The 22,338-nt window shown below is 31.1% G+C and overlaps 2 protein-coding genes and 1 non-coding gene across 3 annotated transcripts; 1 reads left to right on the forward strand and 2 right to left on the reverse strand.

Annotated features, from left to right (window-relative positions):
- Positions 1–3,498: 3,498 nt before the first annotated feature.
- Positions 3,499–3,570, reverse strand: TRNAP-UGG (transfer RNA proline (anticodon UGG)). The gene has a single exon. It is a non-coding gene; the product is annotated as a tRNA-Pro (tRNA).
- A 112-nt stretch (positions 3,571–3,682) lies between these two features.
- LOC145578880 (uncharacterized) lies at positions 3,683–7,690 on the forward strand. Its single transcript, XM_081636178.1, has 6 exons — positions 3,683–3,862; positions 3,981–4,055; positions 5,015–5,142; positions 5,697–6,192; positions 7,248–7,361; positions 7,444–7,690. The coding sequence occupies exons 1-6, from the start codon at positions 3,776–3,778 to the stop codon at positions 7,498–7,500; spliced, it is 957 nt and encodes a 318-aa protein (XP_081492304.1). The 5' UTR covers positions 3,683–3,775; the 3' UTR covers positions 7,501–7,690.
- Positions 7,691–17,971: 10,281 nt separating this feature from the next.
- Positions 17,972–22,243, reverse strand: LOC145578881 (uncharacterized). The gene is made up of 5 exons (XM_081636179.1): positions 22,100–22,243; positions 20,810–20,892; positions 18,913–19,039; positions 18,450–18,567; positions 17,972–18,363 (listed from the first exon to the last, which is right to left on the reverse strand). Exons 2-5 carry the CDS (start codon positions 20,832–20,834, stop codon positions 18,286–18,288), a joined length of 348 nt encoding a protein of 115 aa, XP_081492305.1. The 5' UTR covers positions 20,835–20,892; positions 22,100–22,243; the 3' UTR covers positions 17,972–18,285.
- Positions 22,244–22,338: the final 95 nt, after the last annotated feature.

Consider the following 22,338-nt stretch of genomic DNA (forward strand, 5'->3'; position numbering starts at 1 on the left):
CAAATTCGAATATTGATTGAGTAATTATTTTAATGACTAAAAATTGGGTAAAAAATGGCATGGCTAATACGAAAATAGCAAAATGGAAAAAATTGCTAGATAATTAATGGGTAAAAAAACTTAACATGGAAAATAGAATTCATGAGTACATATAAAGCTTTGGTTAGATCAACATTTGGTTATGATGTTGCCACTTAGAGCAAAGTCTTATATTCTTTTATGTGTGCCAAAACTAAAATATCAATTAGGTAAGAATGTAAGATATATATATATATATATATATATATATATGTATGTATGTATATATTAAATTTAGATTCTTTTTATATGGATTACACTAATCACGAAAAAAAAATACTGGGGTATGCCGGGTGGATGTCAAGCGGCTACCTATCATATCACTAATATATAAAGTTGGTCTCACAGCCAGGCCATAAGACAATGACACTTGACATTCCAGTTATTTGTCATGTGTCGCGCCACGTAGGCGAAAATTAGTTATTATTGTGACACATATGATGCTAAAAAACACAATTTTGGATAGATTTTTTAAGATAAAATTGTTGTATAGAGTTTAAATGTCGATATACTTTTAAATTTTAATATTACATATATACAAAATTAATCGTAATTTTTGATAAATATCCTATAACTCAGTTCTATTTCTATCATAAAATTCGTCTTAAAAAGTTCTTTAAAATAAGATCCATTTATAATATATTAATTTATTTTAAAAAATGATAGTGAATAATGGTAAAAAATACTTTCAATAAAAATATATCAAGCTAATAATAACATAGACATAAAGAATATGTAAAAATAAGTTCTAATCAGAAAAAGTAATTGTAGTTTGCTAAGAATACTTTCATTTCAGTAAAAATAGTTTAAGTTCAATAAAAATGATTTCAAGTCAATAATAATATAGATTTCTATTTACAAACAAAACTACAAAAAGTGAACTATTATATAAATCATCAAAAAAATATTATATGACCATATTTAATATTCAAACTAGAAAGTTTATCATAAAATTTCATCAACAATCCGGGCGTCGCCCGTGCACAAAACTAATCACTAATAAATAAAGCCGGTCTCGCAGCTAAGTGACAAGACAAGGACACTTGGCATTCTAATTTTTCGCCAAGTGTCGCACCACGTAGGCGACAATTAGATATTATTGTGACACAAATGATGCTAAGTAAGCAATTTTTGGATAAAGTTTTTAAGATAAAAATGTTGTATACAATTTTATTACCACTATACTTCTAATATTTCGTACATACAAAATCAATCATAACTTTTAAAAATTATCCTATAACTCAGTTTAATTTTCATCATAAAATTCATTTCAAAAAGTTCTTTAAAATGAGATCCATTTATAATATATTTAATTAAGTTAAAAAAATAGAGTATCAGTAAGCGATAGGATATCATATATCTAAATATCATGCATTATTAAAATGGATTACATGACTGTATTAATGAACATTCAAGCCAAAAAGTTTATCCTAAAATTTTATCAACAATCCGGGCATTACCCGGGCATAAATAGTCAAACCTAACATCAATCAACCAATACTATATTATCCATCCCAAAAGTACACGTGTCGTATCCACAACAAAAATTTTCCCGCCAATTGTTTTCCTTTTTTTCTTCAATTACAAAATAATAAGATAATTTATTATTTTTAAAAAAAGAATCTACAACCTAAACAACCCCAAAAAGTAGAACAGTAACATGAACTTTAAATAATTAATTTTTTTCTTTGCTTTATGAATAAATAAGAAAAGTGAGATAACTGATTAAAATATGATGAACAACGTAGAGTCATGGTAAATCAGTGATTTTTTTACCCTTTAAATTTCGAAACTTAATTTAACAGAAATTTATTGCTGTAAATAGAAAATCACCAAAACTAAAAAAGTTCTAATTATATATTAAGATTAGAAAATCTTCGATATTTCCTTGAATTTTCATTTGTTAATCTATAAAATGAATTGTCCATTTCCTACTAAAGAAAGGGATTCTAACTCAATTTTAAATTCATAATTATTTAGCAAATTGCAAAAATAAAGATACCCTACGTTAATGTGCCTTATTTATAATAATTTAATAAACAAGTACAAAACCTATAAACAAGTATAAACTAGAGTAATTTATAAAAATACTCCTTTTTTTTCCATTGAATATCCGAGCGTTGCTCAGGTAAAGAACTAGTACTACTAATATAGTAATATATACTCAAGTTTACTCACCTTTTTAAGAAAATTTTAAGGAAGTTCACCTGTTGTTTAAAATTCTGTTGATTTTGTATTTTGTGCACCTAGCTAAAAAAAATAAATCAGCGAGACCATGTGCCACTTATAAAAGAACAAAGTAACTCCTTACAACACTAACTAATTAACTAATCAAATAATCCTTATAACACTAACCGAGTATCCCCTCTAATACTGACGAAATAACCCCTATAACTCTTATCAAGTAACCCCTATATCACTATTTGAATAGCCCGTATAACACTAATAAAGTAACTCCTATAATGGTTAGCCACATCAGGGCTGATTATAATGCAAGTCAAGCACGAGTATACTAAACTCGACTCGAACTCGCTAGGCTTAACTCAAATTCGAGCTTGAAAACTCGCGAGCTTACATTTTCAAGCTTGAACTCGACTCATTAGTTCAACACTCAAGCTTAAACTCGAGCTCGACTTAATTTTGAACTCAATAGCTTGTCCAATATAAGGCCCACACTAATCATTTACTAGAATATTTTTGTGTTACTTTAATTTTATAACATTTCTTCCCTTTCTTTGATCTTTTCCAAAACTTCAATATGGGAATGTGGGTTATAGAACATCTAATAACATTAGTGTTCTCTTATATATCTCTGATTCTACTATACTCATTATATTTTTTCGATGTGGTACAAGCTGTGTAACATCAGATTAAGATTTTTATAGTTTGTACAATTATGCACATTTACTGATATACATACCATCACCTATCTACTATAGATGGGTATAGCCTTAATTCAAACTGATATACATACCATCAACATTCTAATATACATAACATTTTATCAATTATACAATCTAAATTTGCTTTATTTTCTCACAGAATTGTAATACTTCGTAATTTAAGTAAAGTAATAGTGTGTTTTTAGTTTAATGTTCTTGTATATTAGAAATTAAACCGAGCTACTCGCAAGCTTTTCGAGTCGAGTAGTAAGTTGCTCGACTCGACTCATTAAGGTCCCAAATCGAGTTCGAGATCGAGCCGAGCTAACACGAGTTGAGTTTTGGTCGAGTCAAGCACGTGTAGCTCGCGAACTGAATTGTCTCATAATCACACCTATAGGCCACACGGTGTGACCAACCACTTATAAAAATTTGTGAAATAATTAGTAAGAACAAAGTTAAAAAGGAAAAAAGGTTTCAAAAAAAAAAAAGTTAAAAGGAAAAACAAAAGGCTAAAAATAAAATTTTTATCAAAAATGGGGCGTTCCGAGAATCGAACTCGGGACCTCTCGCACCCAAAGCGAGAATCATACCACTAGACCAAACGCCCTTATTGTTATATAATATTTAACAATAACATATTTATATGTATTAAGTATTTAATTAGCTGTTTTCATCCATTGTTTGTGAAAAAACAAATAAAAATGGCTGAAAACTGCACCAAAAACCCTTCTTCCAAAACCAAAAACCCTAGAAATTAGAACTAAACCAAATCCCCATTTTCCCCCAATTTCTTGTAAACAAGAAAAATCAAAATGGTTTGGTTTCAATGTGAAGATTGTGGGGAAAATCTCAAGAAGCCTAAACTCCCTAATCATTTTCGCATGTGCTCTGCATATAAGGTTTATAAATTTCTCTCTCTCTTTTTTTTTTTGAATGTTTTTGTAATTTTTTCTGGAAATTTTACTGTGATTTTTTATTTGAAGTTATGGGTTTTTGTCATTTGAATTTTTGGAACAGTTATCTTGCATCGATTGTGGGGAGGTGTTCGATCAGCAGCGTGTTCAATCTCACACTCAATGCATAACTGAAGCTGTATGATTTCATTACTGATATTTCGCAATTTTTATTTTTATTGTTTTGGTTGTTTTAATGGGTATTTTCTATTAATTTTATTTTCAATGAAGATGGGAAAAAATGGTAGATTAATATTGGATTGAATTAATTTGCTGGAATTATAAATTGGGGTTGGTTTTTCTGCTTGCAATTGCATTAAAAATATGATGGTATTGGTTATAAAACATAAGTTAGTATTTGTGATTTTTCGTCGGACAAAAAAGAGATGCAATGTATGTGTGTTTTTGAGTTATTTGTCAGAAAGGGAATGATTGTGAAAGCGAAAACGAAAAACAAAAAACGATTTGCTTTTGTATGGCTTGAATTACTCTCATATTTCGGATTTCATTAGGAATAGAGAAATTGTTAGTGACAGGAAGTGACTTTAGACTGAGTTTAGGAGTCTTACGTACCAAGAGTTATGTTCAAATTAATATTATTCCATGGATTATTTGAGTTCTATGTATATATTTTTATTTGGAGTTCTATATATTTTTATTCCTAGAGTTATGGTCATTTTTTCCCCTTTGGAGGCATTTGATTAAAATTTTACTTATTCAAACAACTGATGTAAGGCATGCTCTTTAAAGGCTTTCTTTTTGTATGAATTATGGATACTTACATGTCAAATTTACAGTGGTGCATTGCTAATGGAATGTGATTCATGGTTGAAAGTTTCTCTCTTGCCTTTTAATGGAATTATGGAGAATACATTGCCCTCATCTTGGCCTTGTTTGGTTTTTTACTTGTCAGCTTTTTGATTAATATTTGGCCTTTCCGAGTGTTAGAAATAATCTGTTTGGTTAATGAGTTATTAATTGGATTTGAAGCCATCATATTGGAGATGTTCAATCCTTACTTATAGCGTTCAATGCCGTGCTTAAGTTCTATGTTATAGTCTAGGGTGGAAATTCATTTCAATACGTTGTGTTTTTCAGGAAAAGTATGGTCCAAAGGGTCAAGCAAAACCTGCAAGTGGCACACCTGCAAAGCCAAATAATGATAAGCCAAAGCCAGATGTTGATATAAATATTGGATTATCTAATCGATATCCATGGTTTTGCAGGTGCATCTTTTTTTAAAATATGTTTGTAGAGGCCTTCTCTATGCATGTGGATAAACCTCAATATTAATTATTAGTTATTTAAAGGCTCCTGTTAGCTGAGCTATGATCTCAACTTTACCTTGATGGTTTTGCCACACAATGTTGATCTTATTGTCCTTTTATTTAGTGTTAAGACAAATGCTGCAAGGTCTTGCCCCAATTGTTTCGTCTCTCTTGTCCATAATATGAGACCAAAGTTCAGTTTAAGCATAACTGTGTGTACATATTGATGAAGATGTTCAGTTTTTAAGTTGAGCTAACATCTTTTAATAATAATTATTATTATGGAGAGTATCAGTACCCTCAATTTTCCTTCTTGCTTTGTTGTTGGATCATCAAAATTCTTTGAAGATTGGCTTACACTCTTAGTCTCTTACATTGATAATGAACTGAAGCTGTTGTCTGAAACTGTGATTTGGTTTTATATAAGTAACCTTTTTCTCTTTTTCAAAACTTGCCGAATCAGTTTCTTTGGTACCATTATTTATTTATTAACACTTACATTTGATATGTAGTCTTTGCAACACCAAAGCTACGAGCCAGCAGGCTTTGCTTTTGCATGCTGATGGAAAGAAGCACAGAGCTAAAGCCCGAGCCTTTACTGCAAAACAACAGCCTAATCCACCTGAGGAAGGGGCTGTAACCAATAAAGACTCTACAGAAAACACTCCCAAAACTGAAGTTCCAATTGACAAAAGTATTAAGGATTCAAATGGGGCCTTAGGAAATGATAATTCTTCAGCTGAATATGGGAATGTTTCTGTGAAAAAGAGAAAAAAAGACGCATCTATTGACATGGAAAAATGTGCAAATGGAGCAGTTAATGGTTTTGTTACTCAAGAAGAAGCAGAGGAAGCACCTAAGAAGTCAAAGAAAGGCAGGAAAGACTCAGAGGTTAAAGGTACAGAAAAGAAGAAAGCCAAAAATGAAGCAAAGGAAGGTGAGGGAGGCACCACTGGTACTGGAAAAGATATTAAGTGGAAGAAGCTGATATCTTCCGTGCTTAAATCTGTGAGTATCTGTTCTGCTTTCTTTTTGAATATTTCTATAAACATTTTCATATTGTGTATGGTTCATTGCTTTATTTTGGGACTAAGGCTTTGTCGTTGTTGCTGTTGTTATATGGTTCATTGCTGAAAAAAAAAGCTATGTAGTAATTTCTAACAGTGATTTTAAACTTTTATTCATATTCTGGATGCACAGTCATTGAGGATAAATAACTAAGGTATGCAGTCATTGAGGGAAAAGATAGGAAATGATGGGAAGGAAAGAAGGATCGAAAGAAGTCAAATTTTTGGAATATTTGCAAAGAAATGCACGTATTGCACCATAGTACCAGACCATCTTCCCCTGCCTCTCCTTCCTCCCTTTTCCTCCGTCCTTTTGATTCAAGGTCTTATTGTTAGAATGTTAGTTTGTTACTGGCTTATGTATCAATTGTGGTCCTGGCTCCTGGGTATAACCATATTGGATATAATTTTCACTCTTCAGCTACCTACTTTAAGGTGATAAATTCAATTATGAGCCATACAAGTTTTGTGAACCTTTGTTCCATTTTGGCAATCCATGTATGAATTGATACTGACTTTTAAATTAAAGTATTTAGACAAAGTCATGTCATGGCTATAGTCATCTCAATTAGGAGAAGTATAGTAATATTTGAATTCCAGGGTGTCACAATGAGCAAGTAGAAGTTGGTAAAACTTGGAGAGTATTTCATATGAAATATTAGATGAATAGATGATTAATTTCCCGGTAGCTTTGTGAAACTACTTAGTCTGAATTTTAGGATGCTTCAAGATAAAGCAAAGATACAGGATCTTTTGAGTCCAGCCTCTCCCTTGACTCTTCTATTTATTCATAAATGTTAAATTATGCTTCACTGTGTCCAAATAAAGTGTTTTCATCATTGATCTAATCAGGTCACTTTTAGATCCCATCCTGAATATCATTGGATAATGTTGAGTATTGTGATCTTTGGGTAGTAGATATCATGTTATATTTTTACCTTTGTGGCTGTACTGGTGTCACGATGTTTGAACTATAATTTCCTGTACTGGGAACAGGCTCCAGATGGGGCTCTGAAGATGAAGAAACTTCCAAAACTGGTGTCGAAAAGCCTCCAGGAGTCTGGCATTTCAGTGGACGATATTGAATGTAGAACTACCCTTGAAGAGAAGGTGAGATCATAAGATCTTTTAACAAGTCTTCTTATGGTAGAGAAGCTGTCAACAATCTAATACAAGTAGTTTTATCCTGCAGGTTAATTCAAGCTCAAAATTCGTAGTTGACGGCAAGTATGTAAGATTGGCAGTTTAACAGTTGATGTTAATTATTGGAACGATACACAAACTGGAGAAAACAGTAGATATTCACCCAGCAACCTTGTATGCATTCATTGGATGAGTATTCTTTCTTCTGGAAGAAGCAATTCTAAGCAATTTTGTACTAGACTAGAATCTAAATTTTGTATTAATGATTACATTGAACACTGAGAAGTAATTGAAGATGTTATTCAACATGTATTGTTAAGATCATGTTTTCTGTTTGCCACGTTAAAGTACCTTTGTTGCTGTTCTGGTTTGTTTCCTATGTACCGGGAACAATCTCCAGATAGAGTTCTAGAGATGAAATTACCAAAACTGGTTTTGAAAAGTCTCCAGGAGTCTAGCATCTCAGTGAACGCTTGTGAATTTAAAACTAACTGCGAGGACAAGGTGAGATCATAAGATCGTTCAACAGGTCTACTTATAGTAATGAACAAGCTGTAAACATCCGACTAGATTTTTATCCTGCAATTCAATTTGAGCTCTAAATCTATAGACTAAAGTTGATGGCATGTAAGGTTGGCAGCTTAACATTCGATGTCTAGTATTGCAGAATTATATACTGTACTATGTTTTCATGTGAAGTTCTTCTGGAAGTTTAAGAACATTTCCTTTGCTTAGTACTTCATCAACTTCTCTAAAGGCATTACCCAACTACACAAGTGATGCGAGACATGTATCAATAATCCACTTGACGTTGTTACCACCAATTAAGATTTGCTTCACTCTTGTTTTTCTCTTAGATGACTTTTGATGTTTTTGGTTGTGCTTGTAGAAATTGGGATGAAAAGTGTCAAGGTTTTCCACACAAAACAATTTACCATAATCTTCTTTTAATTTCAATCTTGCCTTTCTTTAGATTTTCTTGCTTTTGTTCCTCTTCTAAATATCATAGTGTTCTTATTATAGATCAATGGGAATTGGGAATTTAGAGTCAAAATTTAAAAGTTCGACCCAAATATTTGCAATGGGACAAACAATTAGTGACGGAGGGAATACATTATGTTTAGTGTTTTTGTAGTGTTTTCTTTATTTTGTAGGACTTGGCATATTTGGATGCATATTCCCGTCCTTATTGAAGCACCACAAGCAAGCTAAAACTTCGTAGAAGACAATTTGACTGACACATACATTTACTGAGATAATATTGACTATTTGTGTCTATACTTTTGTATTAGAATGTAAATCGTGACTAATACAAAGATATATTACATAATAATATGTGATTTTTATAAATAAATCCGTAGTAAAAATCAAGTTAAAAATAGAAATTTAGAATATAAATAGTGCAAAAATCAAACTATTACATTAAAAAAAAAAAAAAAAAAAAAAAAAGGGTGTAATATAAAATATAATCCATGGGCTCTTTGGAAACTATATTAGATGAATACATAAAATTCGAAGTGCGTGTGCTGGTGGAACTATGTATCATCATCTTATTGTCGATTAGTCTACCCATTTTCTTTTCAAGTTTTTAGTCAAGTCAATGTCCAGGCCTCAAAATATATCATATACTTGCTATTATTACTTCTACCATTTATTTTATTGTACCATCTAATTGATTTTTATTTTATCCAGGCCCTGTTCACTTCACCTTAAAAAAATAATATTAAGTAAAAATAATTTCAGTTCAATAAAATTAATTTCAGTTTAGTAAAATTAATTTCAGTTCAGTAAAAATAAGCTCAGTTCAGTAAAATTCAGTTATCTTAAAGAAGAATTATAATAAAATCTGTAAAAATAATTTCAGTTCAGTAAAATTAATTTAAATCCAATAAAAATAATTTAAATTCAGAAAATATAATTTTGTTTCAGTAAAAATAATTTCAGTTCAGTGAAATTAATTTCATTTCAGTAAAAATAAGCTCAGTTCAGTAAAAATAAGCTCAGTTCAGTAAAATTCAGTTATCTTAAAAAAGAATTATAATAGAAAATCTGTAAAAATAATTTCAGTTCAGTAAAATTAATTTAAGTCCAGTAAAAATAATTTAAGTTCAGCAAATATAATTTTGTTTCAGTAAAAATAATTTCAGTTCAGCAAAATAAGATGAAGTGAACGGGGCTTTATACTTATTGTTTATCATTTTGACTATAAAACTCATTAACTATTATGGTAATTATTATAAACATTTGATATTTTGAAATTTATACATTTATAATAATAATCTCATAATAATATATTAAATTTCATGCATAATAATCTCATAATATTATCTCGAATTGCTTTCTAAAAGAATTAGTCAAAGTGGATTTTGAGCTGTGCAAGTCAATATGATAGTGCTTAAAATTGGATCAAGTAGAAATTTGAAAAAGCTAACAACAATAGTTACTTTCTTGTTCCATCTTATTAAATTGTACTCCGTAAGATTGTAACATGTTCCATCCCACAGATAAATTAGACTTCCATCTCAAACTGCATGCCCCATTTTCTTGTACGTTTTGGATGTTTAGATTTACTTACTCTACTCCTTTAATGGTAAGGTTTATCTCTCCTTGTTAAACTTGTGTTTTGACCCAAACTTATTTTATAAGTTTAACACTCTTCACTTTTTAATAAGAGTTACAGTTTGCCAACAAGTAATTTTAACTATCAATATCTTCACTTTTTATTAATTAAATTATGTAAACATTGGTACAGAGCACTATGAATAATACAAATTTGACTAAGGCCTTGTTCATTTCACCTTATTTCATAAAATAATATTCAGCAAAAGTAATTTATGTTCATTAAAAATAATACTACTTTCGTTTTTTTTTTTGTTGACACGTTTTGACTTTAGCACTATTCACACACTCCCCTTTGACCGTGTTTTGTGCTTTATACATAATAAAAAATATAGTCATATGGGATCTTGTTAGATTCGTCACAATATATATTTTCAAAATATCAACTTTTCATAATTTTTGCTTATCGATTAAAGATATAAATGGTTGAAGTTGTGCATTGATAAACGTGACTAAAGAAACGTGTCAACTAAAAAGAAACGGAGGAAGTAGTAAAATTAAGTTAAGTTCAGCAAAAAAAAAAAAAAAAAAAAAAAAAAAAAAAAAAAAAGTTTGGTTAAATATAAATAGGTTTTAGTAGAAAAAATTAGTAACACTAAAGAACAAATATAATAAAGGTTTCGTAAAAATCAGTTATAATAGTTAAAATTGTTAGATCAACCAAAAGATTAAGCTGATGGTTGAAGTCTAAGATCAGTTATATACTCTATCACTTTCCCTTATATGAGAGCCTATTGAGCTTAAAGTGTAGATATAGCATGGGCCCCACCATACCTATCGTTTAATATTCAACTTTGAAAGAAGGGGTGGCTGAGATTTGAACCCGTGACTTTTGTGTTATGCTGGCTGTTGATACCATGTTAAAGGACCATTCAATTCAATTAGAAGCTTAAGATTATGGTTGAAGTCCAAGATCGTTTATATACTCAATCAAAAATCAGTAACACTGATGAACAAATATAATAGAGATTTAGTCAAAATAAACTTTAGGCCTTGTATGTTCCCTTCACCTTATTTTTTATTTTTACGAACTGAAATTACTTTTACTGAATTAAAAATATTTTACTAAACTTTAGAAAACATTAGAAAATATCGGTTAATTTATTTTGACCAAAAGAGTATTGCTTTAATGCCTCACCTTTAAAATTTTTTTTTTTTAAAATGTTAGTCACCCCATAAGATACATGAAAATTCCAAAATTACCCATCTCAAATCCCTATAAATAGCCCTAATTCATAACCACGTTAGACACACAAAAAAAAATTCATACCAAAAACAAAACAAGAAAAAAAAAGAGTGAAAATGATGAAGACCATGAAGAGCTTAGTGATAATCATGGTGATCATGACCGCCTTGATGGTGGAAACATCACTAGCAGCCGGCGAATGCAAGCATGGGAGATGCCCAAGGGGGATGTGTTGTAGCCAGTATGGCTACTGTGGCCGCGGACCAGCATACTGTGGCCGCGTTGAGCAGCAGGCTGAAGCATACCCATTGAATGATGATGATGTTGCACAAGTACAAAATACTCGTAAGTTTCATGATGCTCCTGTTGTTGAAGCTGGTGTACCATGATGCTCTAACTAATCATATATAATGGCCGACGAGTTTACGTATTACTTTATATGTAAACTCGTGGTGCCTTACTACTTGCTTATGTACGTGCTACTATAAATACTAAGCTCCTAGAGGGGTATTTTATTTTCTATGTTACGAGTGAGCTAGTATTATCGAGTGGCTTTGTACTTTGTAATCAAACGCATTAATAAAGGTTATGTTACGTTGTTGTATATTATCGTACTTGTTTACTATAAAGATCTTGATGTTGTTGTACGTATGTCATGCTATCGATCTAATAATAATCTCCAGGTTACATGATTTAAATTCTAACCTAAGCTACTTTGTACTAAGCCGAATTATGAGATTAGTCAATAAAATACTAGTATGAAAATTTTTACAACATTGATGTATAAGGAAAGTGGAGATGATTAATAAACTTAAACGGCAATGAAGGAAATCTTCAAATATCTCCATAACAACATTCTCATATCAGTATTGTAAAATTGCGAAGAATATGAGGATTTATTAGCTTGCAACTTCAATAATTTTCAAGCTAATAGCCAAATCATTGGAGGATAATTCAGTAATTAGTTTGGCCAAGCAAATTAGCTTGGCTAAGCTAATTAGTTTAGAAATTAATTCTCTAATAAAATATTAATTATTCAAAAAATAAAGTTGAAGAAACTAAATGACAATTAGCTTAACCACTGTGGTATAAATTAGCTAAAGGAAGAATAGATTTGCAATCCTAATTGGCATAACAAGCTAGTTTGACAATTAACTGTCATTGAAGTTGCTCGCCTAAAAACATTACTTTAGCTTCTGCCACACTCAAACTCGGAGTTTCTATCATGAATTCACTAGTAGCTAGATCACTTTACATATTACCAGTTTATTTTAGGATGAAACATTAGTAGGATTGTACGAAGTTAAACTCTCCTTATACATAAGCTATGGTTTAATCTAACAAATTAAAGATTTACTAAACACCGTATAAATTGAAACTACTACTCCCATTGCGATTTGGTTTTGGTGTGAAACTTCTTTTGAGCTCTAGATATCTATTGAGCCTTTAGTGAAGTAATTGGATAATGATTTACCTCCATAAGATATCCAACACGTAAAAAAAATGTTAATACTTATAGTTACCGTTCCATGTAGCTCTAAAATCCTAGTCCTCTTTACGAATTGAAGTAATAAAACTTATAAAAGTTTGTCTTATCAGGAAAAAAAAAAGAAAAAAAAAAAAACTTATAAAAGTTTGGTGATCTACTCCTTTCATTGTCAATTAATTTTGAAATGAATTCACCGTAAAGTTAATATGTGTTCCAAACTTTCCTTCTTATTAAGTTATCATGTCATTTCGGGCTTGTTCATTTTAGCTTAATTTTAGTTCAGTTCAGCTCCAATCAGTTCAGTTCAGTTCACCTCTAATCAGTTCAGTTTAGTTCACCTCCTAATTTCCTTCTCTCATAATATATTCATTTCATCTCAGTTCAGTTCAGCTCCAATCAATTCAGTTCATTTCAGTTCACTTCAGCTCCCATCAGTTCAGTTCAGCTCAATTCAGTAAATGTGAACATGCCATTCATCGTCTCTATAATTTGACACTGCACACGAATCTAGTTTAATCCATAAGCTCTTCATACATGCCCTACTCAATCTGTAGCTTGATGTGCGTGAGCATAGTATCATATATAAGCTCTTCGTAGTTCATAATCGTCTCTATAATTTGACACTGCACATGAATCTAGTTTAATCCATAAACTCTTCATACATGCCCTACTCAATCTGTAGCTTGATATTCGTGAGCATAGTATCATATATAAGGTCTTCGTAGTTCATACATGCCATACTTTCCATGTTAGTGAACTCATTGTTGGGGCAAAAATTATAAGTGTCATACTCATATTAATAGAGTATAAAACATATTATTGGGTTTTAACCATCAATTTAAACTTTTAATTGAGTTAATCCTTCAACATGATATCGAAATTACCGTGACACAAAGTTCACGATTACAACATACAACCCATATTTTATTACAAACTAACTATATCAACTGAGCTTAACAGCCGCCTGCCACTTTTTATATGTACCAAATCCTGATGTGTTATTGCCAGAGTTTTTAAATTATCCATGGGCTAAAGCTCTATATTTTTTTATACTATCTTGTAATTTAATTAATTTTAAACTCATTATTGAAAAAGACTTCATCGAGAAATGAATATAAAATAATCATCAAACATAATTGAAGCTAAGCCTAGGTGTGTAAAAGACAAAACTCACAAAAGTATGAACTACGCTATGGATATGGAACTTGTTAGTTGTTAGGGTAGAAAATTGTGTACTTGCACATATTGATGACTAATTTAGTAATTTTCATCGAGCCTTATATAAGACCACGCCGGAGGAGTCTATGGCATACAAGCTCATTCGGGCTTCATCTTAAAACCAATCTGGACACATAAATCTTAGGGTTTGTTTGGTTGCACAAAGAAAATAAGGGAAGTAGAAAATTATGAAAAGTTAAAAATGGTTGAGTTGTTTGATTGACAATAAAAAGTGTAAATGTGGAAATTGAAAATTCTTGGGAAGTTAATTACCTAATTTCCCCTAAGTAAGTCAAAATTCCTATGATTTGCAATTTCCTGCTAACCAAATAAATTTAGGCAATTTCTAGGAATTGGATGTAGGAATTTAATTCTTATGAAATACAAATTCCCATGAAAAGTAAATTCTCATATCAAACGAACAACACCTTATTATGGCCAACCACACTCAGGTCATTAGTTGATGGTGTGACCACTTCACATATAAGCACTTTAATTGAGTATTTTTGGCAGTTAGGGATAATCAAATGGGTTTACTTTGACAAATGAGGAGTTAGTGTAATGGAAAAATGGGGCTGCTCTTGTAAACAAGTGTATTTATTCTTTTAGTAATTAAAACAAAAGAAAAGGGGTTACTCAAATAAACAATTGTGATTACTTTTTTTTTTTTTTAATTAATTGATGTTACTCGTATAATAAATTGGAATTACTCTTATGGACATATCAGGTTATCTTTATGAATAATTAACTAGTTTTTTTGGCCCGTTCAACGCACGGGTTGTTACTTGAGTTAATTATTTTCATACGTAGGTATGCTTTTATACGAAGTAATTGTTTTATTTTCATAGGAAGGTATGCTTTTATATGAAGTAATTGTTTTATTTCTAAAACTTAAAAGTAAAAAAGAGTGCGGATAGAACTGTGAAAAAAGATGAAGGAATTTAGTTAGATATATATACATGAAAATTGTGGGATATGAAATGACATATTAGTTTAAATTATATTTAGAGGGCGTTTGGTTCAAGCATCTAAGGTATGAGGTATGGGTTTAGAATGAGTGAAACTCATACCTATTGTTTGTTTTTATAAAATTCAATAATTTTAAAACTCATACCTCAAACCCTCAAGATATGGGGTTTTGAAACCCAAGGGGGGAGGTGGGTATTAGCCATACCCATACATTTAGCTTCAAATTAAAAGAAAAACATGTCATTCCTAACTCAAAACCAAACAAATGGAATTAAGTATCAAGTTCCAAACCCATACCACCCTAGTTTCATTCCTTATTTCAAACCCATACCATTATTTGAACCAAACGCACCCTTAAAGTCTATGATATGAAAAGACAATTTTTATTATAATTATATGTTTATGTAATGCGTACAAATTAATTGAACTTTATTTTATTATGGTGGAAATAAAACACTTCATTTTCTTACTTAAATTTGCAAGTTGTAGAATGCATAAAGATTTAAACATAAATATTAAGGGAGGTGACATGTGGCATATGGGGGTAATGAGTGACTTGTAAGTTGTGATGCCATGTGTTACATGAAAAATTTGTGGTTTGTATTTTTAAATACTAATAAATATAGATATAGATATAGATGTTACTTATATTAATGAATAGAAAAGGATTACTCTTTTAAACAAATACGGGTACACACCATGACTACGCCCACACATAAGCCTTGTTGATCTACACAACTAGTAACTCTTGGTTATATTCTAACAATTGAACTTGGATACCTTTTATTCTTTCTTACCTTTTTTTTTTTTTTTTCCAAACTTATATACTCCTACTTTATCTAAATTTATTAGATCTTGTCTAAAATAATTTATCCAACTCAATTTTAGTTTATTTTGGCTAATTTTGGCCGATTTTAGACCCAACCTATCCCAAGAAAATACATTGGTTAGATATATATATACGAGCCACTTTATTTCTATGGAAAAAGCGTGACCATACCCAACTTATTAATTATGATCAACCTCTATCTGTATTAATCATCTAGAATACAAAGTTGTAGTTGTAGACTAGTCTACATGAAAAAGATGATATATGCATAACAACTTAGCAAGGTAAAAAAGTTTCAATTGGTACTTGGCTAATTGATATGCAACTTTTTAACTCATGCGTTAGAAAACTATGTCAAAAGGTATCAAAGAAAGGCAGTAATTTTAGTAGTGGTAGACTTAACAATTCTATTTTAAGTGAAAAGGATAATGTTGTTTGAACTATCAAACATCAACACAGCATTCATAATTAGTGCTAGAAATTAGAGATGTAGAAAGGACCATTGATATTGTCGATTTGTCATATATAACTATCTCTGTTTGAAGACTAAGTTTTTATTTTAATAAGTTGTAAATTTAAGGGCTACTTACAAAATTAACAAAATCAACTTAAGACATAATGATTTTTAGTCATTCACAACAGTGGGTGTTACCATTCCTTAGCATGATTTTTAGGTCTAAGCTTGTAGAAATGCTATAATGACCTAAATAGATCATATAAAATAAAGAATGATCCCTATTAGTCAGAATATATAATAAATTTGTAATGTTCATGATCCGTATGTATGTTCCTTTGGTACCTTAAAAAAGGTTAATACAACGTATATGATTTGACAATACTTTCTCCGTTCTCTTTTAAATTACTCGTACAATATTTGGGGTTCAAAATTTTATCTTATTTTTAACTTATTGTAAATTATTTATAAAAAATTAAGTTTAAACAATATAAAAAAAATATTTTTAGATAAATTAAGTTCAGATAAGATATAATAAATTCAAATAAAATAATTTCAGAGCCCTTAGAGGTATTTGTTTAGTGGTGGAGTTAGGTTTTATCAAAAGGTAGAAGTATTAGCTTTTGAATTTAGAGCCCTTAGAGGTAGTTTTTTAAAATTTAATCTATAGTTTTAAGGAAAAAAGTATTGTTTTTATATGTAACAACTAGTCATTCGTTACTTTATCAAACACTCATATCTTAATTACCTATCTTCACAACTAACAACTATTGACAGTAACAATTACCTGTAGAGCTAATAGCTATGACAACATTTAATAGTTACCTTCACATCTATATTTTGAAGAACAACCCTTTATTTCTCAGGTATGGAATTAATTTTAAAATACCTAGCCCCAAATCATGTTTAAAATTTTATTAATTTTAAATTTATTGAAGTATGTATACATAAAAAAATAATAATAATAATTATAAATTTATTACTCCCTGCGATTCAAAATGATGCTCATGTTTACGTAAATTAATGCAAGTTTTAGCAAATCTTTGACCACAAATATCTTCAATCTCACACTAGAAAAAAATTATAAAAGTTAAATATTAATAATGTACTCACCAAACGAATTAAACTAGACCCCATATAACTATATTTGTTCTTATAAATTAATTAAAATTTAGAAGATTCTCTCTTAATTTTAAAAGTCAAAAAATTTCAAACAGAAAGTGGAAAGGAGTGAGTAGAATTATAAAAATAAAATAAAATACTTTGTAATAAATAATTAAAGATTGGTGGTAAGGAATGCATCCTTAACAGAGTCTATTTATGAGATAGAAAAGTTATCCATGGACCATGGCCAATTGGCTACATTGTGTGTCCATGCTATCTACTTGCCTAGCTTGCCATCAATGGATTAGGACCAATTGCCAATAATGGAAAGAGAGTGCTTTGAATGAGCATTTGTAGAGGTTGTCTAGATCAATAATTATTGTCGTCATTAATGACAATAACAAATGTCTATAAGTACATTTAGACCTCATGTTGGCGCAAAATGAGGTCTAAAAGTACCAATAAGACTCTTGGTACTTTTAAATCTCATGTTGGTATAATGTATATATTAAATGAGGTCTAAAAGTACTAGTGGGCACTTGTTTTTGTCATTGACAAGAGTAACTTTAGTAGATCAATTAGCAGTAAGCATATTCAGCATGATTTTTGTCACATGTAATTATGTAAGTATCATGTTTGTAGTGCTTCTTCATGTGCATAAGCTGATAAGCCACAAGCCCACAAGTACATACAAAAACACACAACTAAATTATGAACTGCGCATCTGCACCAGTCACTTTATTCCTCAATTGTGTGTAAATACATGTCAAACGATTGTATAATATACAACTCCACACAAATCATCTATTGCTTTCTCACTAACCTTCACAGTATAAATATTTATTTGGTGAATCCTTCACAGTATAATACAATGGCCTAATAAGATCATTATATCTGATTCATCTATCTTATGGGGAGTGTTTTCCCGAAATTTGGTCAGTCTTGCACCAAGTGTATGCATCTATATTCTGTCACATGTCTCACTACCACTTTTGATGGCAGTTGCTAAGTAAAAATGTGTATTTACATTGTTGTTGCTGATGCAAACCAGAATAGCCGAATGAGCAGAAATATTAATACCACAACAGAGCAACTCAAAGCCTGCATTAAGAGTTAATAATCATATTGAGGACGTGTAAAAAGGGGGAAAATGAATCAGTATTTCACATTAAAAGGGGATAACATACTAATATTGCCGAAGCAGCAAGGCCAGCTCGTTCTCTTGGATCTTTACGGTAGTAGTTCCCAAAATATAGGATTGTTGCGTAAAACCACATCGGAGGAAACAAGAAACCAAAAAGAAAACTGCACGACAGGACATGGGAAAGATTACACAATCATGATAACAAGAAGTATTAGAGGAAAGCTGAATACTAAAGTGGTCGTTTGGTTATATGCAAGAAATTGTGCTTCTCGTGAAAAATGCAATTCCAGGGAAGTTTCATTTCATAAAATGTAAGAAATTTGTTTGGTTGACTGAGGAAGCAGAATTTCCTGTGGAAAATACCACTTGCCTAAAGGCATGGGGCTAGGTAAGCCATATTAAGTGTGTTTGTCAACCAAACAGCTTTACAGATTTCCACTGACCAGAAAATCAAAAATTGTATGTCAACCAAACAAGCACTAAGAATGGTGAATAGAGATGCTTACGAAAACCACCCCAATCCACAGCCAAAGCAAGGAAGACGCTTCTCATAGAGTCCAGGCTGGTAGTCTTCTACATCTTTAATAAGTGCGTATTTGGTCTTCCCGTGTTCTGCAACATCCTTTGCTTGCCCTACAAAATCCATAAATACATCTTGAGCAAAGATTTTATGAACCCTATTCCATTGCAGTCAAAATAAATCTAAACAGTGAGGACAAAATATAAATGTCTAAATTTAACAAGTACAAGAGGTGAGGCTACTCTTAGAGAGAACAATCAATCGTTTCGCAAAGAAATCTAGTTCAGTAATTTTTCCAAGGGAATAATCAATAGTTATGAGCACTATTTAGGTGGACACTGGCACCCCTGAAGATTGAAAGTGAAAGCTTAGCTTATTTACTAAATTTAAGGCCCCGTTCACTTCACCTTATTTTTGCTGAATTGAAATTATTTTTACTAAACTGAAATTATTTTTGCTGAACTGAAATTATTTTTACTAAATCTCTATTATATTTCTTCTTTATATTTACTAATTTTTACTGAACTGAAATAATTTTTACTGAATATTATTTTTTTAAGGTGAAGTGAACAGGGCCTAAATATAGAAAACAAATAAAGAACTCTTGATGGTTACCTCTAAAATGTTGGGAGTATTCAGCGGCAGGTTTCAAAAGGCCTAGAAGCTAATCATATGATCTCATCATCTCACTAATTGAAGTAGTCAGATTTAACTCTTCAGGTTTAGCCCTCTGGGATTACCAATCTCAGGTTCAATCATTAAATAAGTACTGTTTTGGACTTTGGGGACCAAGGAAAAATCCTTCCACCATACAAAATTAGCGTGATCCTCACACAAAGTATATGTCAAAGAACAGAGATAGCATCCTAAGATATCCTTTAGGTCTCCAAAGTTCTCTAAACCATTTAGACATACAACAGTAAAATACACTGAGTATCTGTTGTCATTGGTCATATATTCATGTTTAACACAATATGCGTTTGCACTTTGCAACTTGAGGAGTAACTCAGATGATAGCTGGATTAGCAAATTTTAGTTGGCAAACCTAAACATACTGGAGTCAAAGATGTTGAGAAATAATGAGGTAACAAGCACGAAAACAAAGGTATGCTAAGCACAAGGACCAATAATAGTATATCAGATTTTCAGCACATTTGCAATCACTGGAAATTTTAGTTGGAAGAGCTAATCCCATATCAAACTCATTCTTCCATTTTTTTATATCAATCAACAGAAATAACTACATCTATCCTGACCTTTGCTAAAAAAAGATACAACTCATAGATAGTTTTGAAGAAAGGGACCCCAATGTACTATCATGAGATATGGAAATGTTGTAAAGTATCACAAAGATAGCCTTTCTCCAAGTAGTTAAGACAGAGATCCATCATTTCCATGTAAATTTTGTCATTAATATTGATAGCGAACTCCTAGAACCTTCTTAATCACAAGTACCACATTCAGAAGGCTTGGAAAGAGAACATATCCAAGAAACTAAGGGTAGTGTGACACCAGCTATGTTAAACCAATAAAAAGAAAACATAATCTAATTCCTTTTTCACTACCGCTACCTCCATTTCTGTTGGGGGTTTGTGGGATTATATAATATATACCCAGCAAACAAGATAACAAACAATCACAAGTAATTGCATATGCATGAATAACAAGGAGACATATTAAGAATACATCCTCATGAGTCTATGACCATTTGTATATATTAATGCTTTTAGAATAACTAGTCGTGGAAAAATGAACACACTACTAAGACGATGATAAAGTAAGAATGGTACACAATTCAGATTTTTTCAAGGGGCTCAAATAAGTTAATGAGAGAAAAAGTCATGCAACACAATTAAATGACAAAATTAGGGTAGAATCCATACTCTTGTCCATTACTGAGTGTGGCATTCAACAATCTCGAGCAATCGAGTTTGTCAAACTCTCAGCAGCAGCAAGCCTCCAATCCCTGCATCACCAAAGCCAAAAATGTAATCCATCTCAAATCATACTTTCGATATGTACTTCCACATCTCACCATAGTACAAATCACTCATAATTAAACAGACGGTAACATATACATTTCACAATTTGCACACTACAAGTGGTTTAAGTTTATAATCAAACGATCATATCCGTGTAAGAGAACCAAAACAAGCCTCATTTCTCCAATCAATCTCACCCATATCAACTAATTTCACATTCATGTCACAACATAATTCATTTTTATTTCCTCTAAATGTCAAACAAATCCTTGAAACTACTTTACAAATCTTTTCCCACTTCCACCTAATTAAAGTGCAGCTATTTCATTTCTTCTTCAAAAAAAAAAGGGTTTTTCTAAGTTATGCCCCCAAACTTCTTCGGTTTCTAAGCCGTGCCCATGCTTTTTCAAACGTCTAAGTTGTGCCCTCAACCTCACTAATTTTTATTAACAATAACCTTTTTTTATTATTTTATTTTCTTATTTTTTAAATTTTTTAAAGTGTTAAACCAATTAGAACAGGACACGTGTCAAATTAATAACGCCACGACACCATTGTTGATAAAATAACTTAACTTTCGTTAACGAATATGGCTGTCAAAGGGTATTGTTTATAAAATATCGTGAGGTGGAGGGCATAGCTTATAACTTTTAAAAAACATGGGTACAACTTAGAAATTCAATAACTTGGAGGGCATAGCTTAGAAAAACCCAAAAAAAAAAAGTGCAGCTATTTCATTCTTCAATCAACGAAAATAATTCCTTCTTCAAGATGCAAACACCATGCAAAACCCAATAATCATAAACAGCTTCAGAAGACAAATTCAACAAAAACAATGGTCAAATCTACAACTAAAAATCACATACCTCAATTGCAAACAGATTAACCCATTAATTACATCAATTGAATCAAACAAAAAAACATTAAATTACCCACTTAACTCAAAATTCCCTCACTTAAATGGTCAAATCAAGCATACTTCGAGATAAAATCACTATAAAACTAACATAATTGTACAATTTTCTTCTGGGTATTTCATTTTCTTGCTAAACTTCCATAATTCAACAAATAAACCCAGAAAATCAACAAAACCCCAGATCACCATAAATTCCAATAAAAACAACAATTCAACAATCTAGCACTAACTAAAGATTGAATAATTTAAAAGAAAAACCCAATAAAGAGACTAACCTTTGTTGAAGAAAAGATTAAGGGGTTGTTTAGTTTAGTGGAATTTTGGAGAGAGAAAATTGGGAGAGAAGTTGAGTGAGAGAAGGGGTGAAAAATGGGAGAAGTCTAAGCAAAGTAAAGCAAACAAATCGGTCACTGCGCATTAACAACCGGGGGTCGGGGGAAGAAGCTGACTGTTCGATGTGCAAATAATATTTTTTTTAATTTATTTGACTTTTTCTATTTTAAATTTTAAAGTT

Source organism: Chenopodium album, chromosome 14, assembly GCF_948465745.1.
Source record: "Chenopodium album chromosome 14, dcCheAlbu1.1, whole genome shotgun sequence".
Lineage (NCBI taxonomy): Eukaryota > Viridiplantae > Streptophyta > Magnoliopsida > Caryophyllales > Amaranthaceae > Chenopodium > Chenopodium album.